The 8,874-nt window shown below is 44.9% G+C and overlaps 1 protein-coding gene across 6 annotated transcripts in view; it reads right to left on the bottom strand.

Moving 5' to 3' along the window:
• Positions 1–3,344: 3,344 nt before the first annotated feature.
• The window catches only part of LOC143335575 (RNA-binding motif, single-stranded-interacting protein 3), a 266,419-nt gene continuing 260,889 nt past the window's right edge, over positions 3,345–8,874 (bottom strand). For 5 of the 6 annotated variants that reach the window (XM_076755107.1, XM_076755109.1, XM_076755108.1 and 2 more), the window contains 3 exons: positions 7,346–7,435; positions 5,579–5,703; positions 3,345–4,557 (listed from right to left, as the gene is read on the bottom strand). In XM_076755107.1, the coding sequence (XP_076611222.1) occupies positions 4,554–4,557; positions 5,579–5,703; positions 7,346–7,435 (219 nt within the window). In that variant the 3' untranslated portion in view covers positions 3,345–4,553. The remainder of the gene's footprint in view (positions 4,558–5,578; positions 5,704–7,345; positions 7,436–8,874) is intronic. The other variant, XM_076755112.1, reaches the window with a different exon arrangement.

The following is an 8,874-nucleotide window of genomic DNA, read 5'->3' as shown; positions in this document are numbered from 1 at the left end:
ATTATGAGTCCTATTAAGCTTCAGAAATGTCTTCTGTACTCTATAAACTGCAGCTGTAAAAGTCGAGAGAACTTGGTTATAGCTATGCTGTATTCATGACCTCACTAAAAGTTGAACTGTTGAGTAGAACAACTCTTCACACATGCACACAGGCACACACATACTAGCTTAAAACTGGTAAAGTTATAGTTTAGCAGCTCCGTTGTTTAATTAGGACACTTGAAATGGAATACAGGGGGTTAGGGGGAGCTCTAAAACCCAACATTTGTCAGTTGTTAGCCGTTAAAGACTGTTAGGTGACAGAGACTTGTTCATTGGGAGATAAGAGCATATCATCGCCTCGAGGCGAGCGAAAGCAGGTGTTGAATGTCAGAGCGGATGAAAGGAAAAGGGCAGGTGTTGATTTGATTGGACAAGAAACAACTTAACGGTCACCAAGAGACACTCTGAATGACGCATTTGGCTTCTGACCTGCGTCGGTGGATGGAGGAAAATAATTTACAGTAGGTATTCACACTGTGACTGAGGAAAAAGATAATGAAGTATGGCTTTAGTTCATGTCAGGAACCTGTGCGCCTGTTTCTTTTTGTGTGGACAGGCGGCCTGTTTAGAGTGAGTTCATGGCCAAATGAATCAATTGTGGCCAGCTCGTCACAGAGATCAGCGAACACAATGAAGGCACGAGCCCGAGACTGCTTCCTCTTTAGCACCATATAGCGGCTTCAATATAGCGTTTCTTTAGCACAGCTGAATCAAACAAGCTCTTCCGTGTGCTTTTTTTTTTTTCTTCTTTTTTTAATTTGGAATCATGTGGAAGCTTTGTTCAAAGGCACTCGATGTACAATTTGATTGTTCGTTACAAACATCGCCACGCGTGACGACATAGCTTGCCTGTAATGCGCACAACATGCCATCATGTCCCAAAATGCAGTGCTGGACTTTGAATGAGTCACATGAACTGCAAGAGCTCAATTGCAATTGTCACCAAACAAAAAGCTCCCTCTCTGTCTGGAAGAAAGGGGTCTTTTGAGGGACGCTGGAGTGGATCCTATTGCCCCGAAGGGAGACAAATTGGGCCCGTCAAGCCTCATTGCGAGAGTGACTGAAATTGGTTTGTGGTTCTGCTTCTGCACCATCCAATAAAGAGAAGAAACCTCAGAGAGAGGGGGAAGAGGGAGAGAATGAGGGAAAATGAGAGCAAAAGGAGGCTGGCTCGGCCATGGCACATTAATGGTGCCAGTGAAGCAGGGAAAAAATCGGGGTCTTTTTAGTGCTGTAGCACCACAGTGGGGCAGTGCGGGTGGACATGGGCGAACAGAGCAGACACACAGCGCTCCCGACACACAAAGGCTGCTGTAATGGGGGCAGAAATGGCCGCTGTCCCACAGGCAATTTCTTCGGGGGACAATCCTCAGAGATGAAATCATTGAAAACCTCACGCGGCTCTCGGATGGAGAGACAGGATAAGATGAGATGGGGTTGTTTGTGCAACAAATTGGAACAACCAGGGGTGTAACTGTCACTCAGTGGTGGGGTCGAGGAAGGAGCTGCCATCAACATCTTGTTATGGCTGGTGAGGAGCCTAGTTAGCTCCCACAGGTGTGCTGACCTCTCCTGCTTGTGTTGGGCAAATGATCTGGGGGTTGTTCAAGACAGACGGTCCTTTTCTGGCCTTTAAACACACTTCCTCCATGCCTTGTTAGTGCCACAGAGTGACGGCAGTCGTACAACGCAAACAGGTCTGACAAAGCAAGGTTCGCTGGTTTACAGACGTCCTCTCAGTCCGTAAAGGTTCAGGTGTGCGACATTTCTTCACAGTAACTTCCTGGAGTCTCTGCTGGTTGCCTGTCAACCTCACGGTGATGACAAGACTCCAGTGCGTTACTGCGCCTGGCCAAGGAATAGCACGTCACATAAACCGTTCTGTTTGTACAGATTAACCAAATGAGACATAACGTGGTAATTCGTGAGCTTTAGCGGTGCTGGTGGACGGATTTTTGTTACCGTCAGACAGAGCCAGGCTAGCTGCTTCCCCCTGTTTCCACTCTTTGTGCTAAGCTAAGCTAACCAGCTGCTGGCAGTAGCTTCATATCTACCCTACAGACAAGAGAGGGAAATTGAAGAATGTGAATAAGCTTATTTCTGAGAAACTACTCTTTTGAGCTTCGCTATTAAATTGTTTTAAAATGCTTTGGCTGCCAAATAGGTTGAGTCGGTACCATGGAGTGCCATAGGGTTTATGTAGACATTTCTAAAGTCAGATTTGTACACGTGTTTTGTGCAGCAAACGCCACTCATCTGGTTTTCTGGGCAGGTAAATACTCAAAAAAGTGACTTAGGATCGGTGATGTTTACATGAGATTAGCATGAGTTCAAACAGCAGCAGGGAGATTCCCAGTCCAACACTGAAGCTCAATACGCTGAGAAATGGCTGAGTTAGTTACGGTTGAATTAAAGAGATAAAGACACTGCACACTGCTAGGAGGACAGAGCTGGAAGCAATGTGTCGACGACCACGGAGCGTAGCAAGCAACATTCCCCAATCTGTTTCCTAAAGTTTTCCCTGCAGGATCTGAGAGAGAGAGAGAGAGAGAGAGAGAGAGAGAGAGAGAGAGACAGAGAGAGAGAGAGAGACAGAGAGAGAGAGAGAGAGAGACAGAGAGAGACAGAGAGAGAGAGAGAGAGAGGTGGAATGCACCCACGGTGTGCGAAAGCATCGAAAAAGTGACGAGACGTTGAAAGAAATGAAAAGACGAGAAGAGAAGAGGAAAAGGGACTTTTGGTAGGACTGCCACTGGTTGCGTCACACTTTAAATACTGTTTGATGTGTGTGTGAGTTTGTACTGTAAATGTGCGCATGTTTAGATGTGTGTGTGTGTGTGTGTGTGTGTGTGTGTGTGTGTGTGTGTGTGTTTGTGTGCATGTGTGTGTAACAGCTTGGACAACCGTGGAAAACTAGCTTAAACCCGGTGAAAAGAAGATGTTAAGAAGGATAGTAAGGACTGGTCCGGCCATCAAGGTCAAATAAAAAACAACGACAACAGCAACAACAACAACAACAATATCAACATTAACATCATCAACATCAACAACATCAACAACAACAAAATCAAACTGAAAAATGAAAAGGAAAACAAAACAAAAAAACTCTGGTTCAGAGTGTCTCTTCATCTTTGGTATAAAAATGGCCATCCATGGGCTGCATTTGATCCACAACTAGGAAAGACTACAGAAATTGTCAACAATTTCTTCTATTGCTTTTGCACTGATTGGTTTAAACCGTAAGCTCCTACTGAATCTACTGAATTTTTATTTCACTGCCAGAATTTTTTTTTTTCTGTAGGTTTTTATTTTTTGTTCGTTTTATACTTTTTTCTTCTTCGTTTTTTTTTTTTTTTTTTTTTTTTTTTGCAGTGTGACAAGCAAAGCGGGCTAAAAACATCTTAAAGCTCATAAAAAAGGTAAAATGTGGCAGATAAAAAGCACTAATGTCATTGACAGCAACTTTGCCATGTAAAATAATAATTATGATAATAAAAAACAAGTTCAGCATTTGCAACAGACTGCATCCACAATGCAGCATGTTTTCTTATGTTTTCATTTTTTCCTCATTGTGAAAAATCTCTTCAAAGCTCCCCCTCCCGCCTCCCTCCCCCGAGTCTTTTTCCCCAAACAGACATTTTGTTTTCTTCTGACACTTAGTTACCTCTGACATAATAATTATCAAAGTTTTCTTCTAATGAAGAAACAAAAAAAAAAAGCTCTTCTCTATTAAATCTGTACAGCTTATGTGATAGATTCTTTTTTCCTCTTTAGAACAACACATCCAGTGTCTTGTACCCTCCGAGTGGTCCAAGAGACTGATTTAGTTTGCTTTGTTTTTTTTTTTGTTTTTTTTTTAAATTTTTTTTTTCCCTAACCAGACGTCAGACTTTAACTCTGTAAAAAGTTTCTGGCGCCCTTCAAATTAAGGCCATGAAGATTCAAGAAAGAAAAAAACACTTTGTTTTCGAATATATCTAGAAAACTAAAATTTAACACTAGAACATAAAAAAGAGTGAAAAGAAATTGTAGCTTAATATCTGAGGAAGACAATCTCTGTGTGTATCTCAAACTTGACTCCCCTTTTCTAATTACAAAATAAACTTCATCACCTACCTGCGCATTCAACCTTTTTTTTTGGTCATTTTTTGTCATTTTTTCTTCATTTTTTTTTTTTTTTTTGTAATTGGTTGAGATTTTTCTTTGAGAAACTTTTCAAGCTTCAGCCCAGCCCTTCAGGCAGGTTCCCAGACTAAACAATTTCACTTCTTTGCACTGTGCCCAGCAATTTCCCCATCCCCTTCCTCAGCACTCTTTACCTCCTTCTTGCGTTTTTTTTTTTTTCCTTTTTTTTTCTCGTAGGCCAGGTAGGAAATGAAAAAAGTGTCTCTTTTTTGGTGCCTGGGCAATCTGGTAGCAATCTCTTTCTTTTCTCCTCTCGTCGCATTCACAGTGCAGCCACCTTCTGTCTCAAGGCAACGCTGTCACAGGAACATTCGCTCAGGCCGTTGCTATCTGATGAAAGAGGAGAAAACGGAGAGAGGAGGACAGACAGAGGGAGAGGGGTGTGCAGTTGTAATCAAAGCACAATATTACAAACGCAGAGAAGAGATCGAGCTGACAGCTGACAGCACAGTCAGAAGACCGAAGCAAAACCAAGCACGTTAAACAGTTCTGATCAGGTCAGAAAAGCAAAAAGTGCTGCCAAAATGACACCAGCAGCCAGGAATAATTACAGTCATTTCATCATGACACCACTGCGTCTCGTAGCACTCTCATTTATTCAATTTCCAGATGAACATTTGGTACTGTGCTGCTTAACTCGCCAATTGTTATTACAAAGTACAAAACATCTAAAAAAAACATGTCAGATTAGATTTACAAAGGAGGGGAAAAAACTGGATTTACTGTACGTGTTAGACCACAAAATGACCTGATGGCAGTAAACAGTGCTCGCTCGGAGAGAGCAATATGGATAAAAATACCTGGCAAATCAAAGCACTTCATCACATGGATGCAAAATGTACGTGTAAAATCCAATATGACCATAAAGCTGCTCAATGATTTGCAACATTTCCAGCACACACAGAGGTGTTAGAGGGTATAAATACCTTGCTGTGGATGGCAGACTAATTTATACTGTACCGCTAATGTCTACAATTTAAAAAATGGTGCTCGTGGTTTAGGCGTGACGACAGCGAGAGAATCGAAAACAACAATGGCGGCTCCTAAAAATGTTAGCATTGATGCTTCTTCACTGACAGAAGAGCAAAGGACGGCGCTGAAGGCTTTTCTCGGTGGAGAAGGTGTGTTTGCTCTCCTCCTGACTGGCTTTGGCCCACTACGTCACATGCTTCGCTGATCTGATTGGTTGAAATTAGCCCGCGATAGAGTGACGGTTCATCCAATCACCTGCCAAGTATTTTTTTGAACGCGCCTGTCCTTTTCCAAACAGTTTCCAAGGACGACTTCCCAGATGGTTCAGTGCAACAAACCATCTGTGCGTCAGGTTATCCTGCTTCACTGTGTGACTTACTTGGACTGGTATGAGTAAGCAGGAACATGGTCGGCAGCACTGTCCACCTGGATCTGTTGCTGCTGGCCAGCCACCTCCTGTGACGAGGGAGCCACTGTCTGGGGGGAGGCGTCCGTCACCACTCCCTGAGGACACACACGCGAGGGAATGCATCAGCTCTGAACTGAACAAGCGTCTCTCTGCAACGCTTACACTTCCTGCTGAAAAGCGAATAAATATTATTAAAGCCCAAATATAATGTAATAAACAAAACTGTTCTGACAAGGCATGAAAGTATACCAAATAAAACTGTGGAGATTATTACCTTCTCAGACTGACAGGTCCATCACTCTGAACTGTGCAGACAGGCATTTCTCACACCCACACAGCTTCATTTAATATATCAAACTTTTCCATCCAAAGTGGCCAATATACTGTGTGCCAGAAATGCATATAAAATAACGGTGGAGAGACCTCGAATTGTTCCATTTATGCATAATAAAAGCGCCCCGATACAAAAATAGCTGTTTTGAATTTAACGTTTCGCTAAAGTTCCAGTTCCAGACACCGCTTCAGCAAAGAAAACAAAGAATATTTGTCTTTTATATAACAGTGAAGCTACTTAAGTGGAAAACTTAACAACAAAGTGGTTAAATAAAATGCACAACAAAGAGGACAGAAGTAACATCACCTCGCTGTGATTTGACGCTGCATAGGGATTTAAGTTTACTGGAGGAATCAAATATGTGCTTGCAGACATGTTTGAGGTGAAAAGTAATCTTTAAAGGTGGCCATGAGCACTGGATTCATCACAACAACCTCTTCGCCTTTTTATATTTCTAGCATCACCGAAAGCCCCATCATTGAGTCATCTCAATCACCTTTAACAAGCTCTCAAGGATACTGCGTCCTGTCCATACATCAGCCCTGCAGACACTGGCTGATACAGTGATATACACCCCGCTGCTGACGCCGGCATTGAGAGGACGGCGATGAGGATGAAATAAGTAAGAGGCGCCAGGGGCTACACCGCAACTACATCTCTCTCCTCCGTCCCACTCCTTCATGAGGAACTTTCTGAGGAGGGGGAGCTTGGGAGGGGATGTAAGAGGGAGGGAGGAGCGACTAATGGGTCTGTCAGGGGAAACTGTCATTGTCCGTGCCTGGTGGGCTAACCAGAGATCCGTGGCTGATGGATGTGTGTGTGTACCAGCTACCTACCAGCCTGGACCGGCAAGGAGAGAGAGAGAGAGACAGCACCGCCGGCACTGTGTCTCACTTCAGCTCCTGTCATCTGATACACGACTGATAGTCCATCTGAATACGACTGCACTGTCAGCCGCCAGACAGCCGGCCCGTTCCCCTCGCCGGCCTGCCTGCCCGCTTTCCACGTTCATCATTTCTCAGGCTGGACTGCCCGAACCTGCCAGGAGCTGAGACAGCCGCCGAAGAAGTGACAAAGTCTGCACCGCACTTCAAATGTCTTTCCCAAATACTATAAAACTTCTGACTCATCCTGCTTTGCTTGCAGTTTTCATCCCCGCTGGTGGCGCGAGGCCATTAGTTTAGAGAGAATAAGAGCAATTTACAGCGTGTTTCAAATGTAATCTGTCTGTTTAATGACTGTTTTGATCTGTTGATGTGGCGAGCAGGTTTAGAAATGGATGAAGTGGGAGCGCGTGGGTGTAAGCGAGTGGGCTGTCAGGGGTAATAATGTCCTCCTTTGGGTAAACACAGAGAGATGCTTTTGTTGTTGGTAAGTAATGTGTGCATGTCTGAGGGTCTTACTTCGACAGGGACGGCTGTTGGAGGCACAGGAGTGTACTGGGGAATGTAGGTCCCTTGCATAGGCGCCGCGGCAGCTGCAGCAGTCATGTACTGCAACAAAAACAAAAGACATACATATATCAAGAAACTTTGCATATAAGAAATCCTGCTCCAAATCATCACAATACACAGACACAATATACAACACATAATACACCAAACGCCAGTCCAAAACAGGACAAGAAAGACTTCACAATGATATCATTATTCCCCGAAAGTCTCATTCACTGCAATTATCCTTGAAACCATTGGGAACGTGAGCCTGCTGTGCCCTCAGCATCCTTTGGAGGGCGCTAAAAGAATATGTGTGCACCCTCAACAGAGCAGAGCAGAGCAGAGGAGATGCACGCGGGGTAGACGGAAGAGTAGGAGGAGGAAGAGATGTCCTGCCGTTCCACCAAAACTTCACAGGCAGGCAAATGCACCAGGCCACAGCTGAGAAGATAAAAAAAATAAAAAGAAAGCCGAGAGACAGAGAGGAAAGAGAAGGCGGGAGGTCGGTTGCCTGTGGCCTATATTCCTTTAGTCGTGCTTGCCCTGGCTTTTAACTTGGTGCTAGCTCGCTCCATGATGGCCATTTTACAGACGTGACATAAGTTCAGTTACATGACAGCCACGGGGCTTTCACATGCAATATGAATGAGGACACGGCACTTTGTGTGAGGCTGTCTCCGGGACGCGCTGTGAATGCATGTGGTGTGTGCGTGTGCTGGTGAACACGCGTGCCATTGTAAGCCTGCTTTGCCAGTGTGTGTGTGTGTGTGTGCTTCTTTTTAATTAGCGCATGCCTGTGCATAAAAAGAAGACTTATCACTATTTGTCTGTCCAACTGTGCATGTGGATGGAGTGTATGCGTTCTCCTGTGTGCAGCTGTGTGTTGGGAACATACATGCATGTCTGTGTGTGTGTGTGTGTGTGTGTGTGTGTGCGTGTGTGTGTGTGGCTGTGAGAGACAGACAAAGACAAAGAGGCTTGGAACGATAATGCTGCAGTACAGCGCCAACGGATGTGATCCCAGATAAAAGCCACCAGGCTGCCTCTCTGCAACTCCTCGTCTTCCTGCTGCTTTTCCGGACCAAGGAAAAAAGGGAAGTACAATCCCTTTCTTTCCATCTTATTTTTTCTCGCGCCTCTCAGTCTCCCTGCCAGTGCTAAAAAGCGTGGCGGCAGTATGCAGTAGGAGGCAGTAATGGAGGGGCTGTGCCGGGCTGCGGAGCCTTTCTTGGCCGTGGGCCCGGCGGTGCTGGTGAAGTGTCATTACCGGCAGCGTTGCTAATGGATCGGGTACGGCTCCACCGCTCACCGCTAATGAGAGCAGCTAAAGGCCATGGACATGGGTGATTAACTCCCCCACCGTCGCTACACATGGCCAGGAGGATGCCCTGGGATGGATGTTAGTGTGCGTTCGTATGACTGTGTGGGTCTGCACGTGTGAATTTAAGGTTATCACACCTCCAGGGCTGTCACACTCAGGATGGGGTGAGGTGGCA

The sequence above is a fragment of the Chaetodon auriga genome, chromosome 17, assembly GCF_051107435.1.
Source record: "Chaetodon auriga isolate fChaAug3 chromosome 17, fChaAug3.hap1, whole genome shotgun sequence".
In the NCBI taxonomy this organism is placed as follows: Eukaryota; Metazoa; Chordata; class Actinopteri; order Chaetodontiformes; family Chaetodontidae; genus Chaetodon; species Chaetodon auriga.
This window is presented reverse-complemented; position numbering and strand designations above follow the sequence as displayed.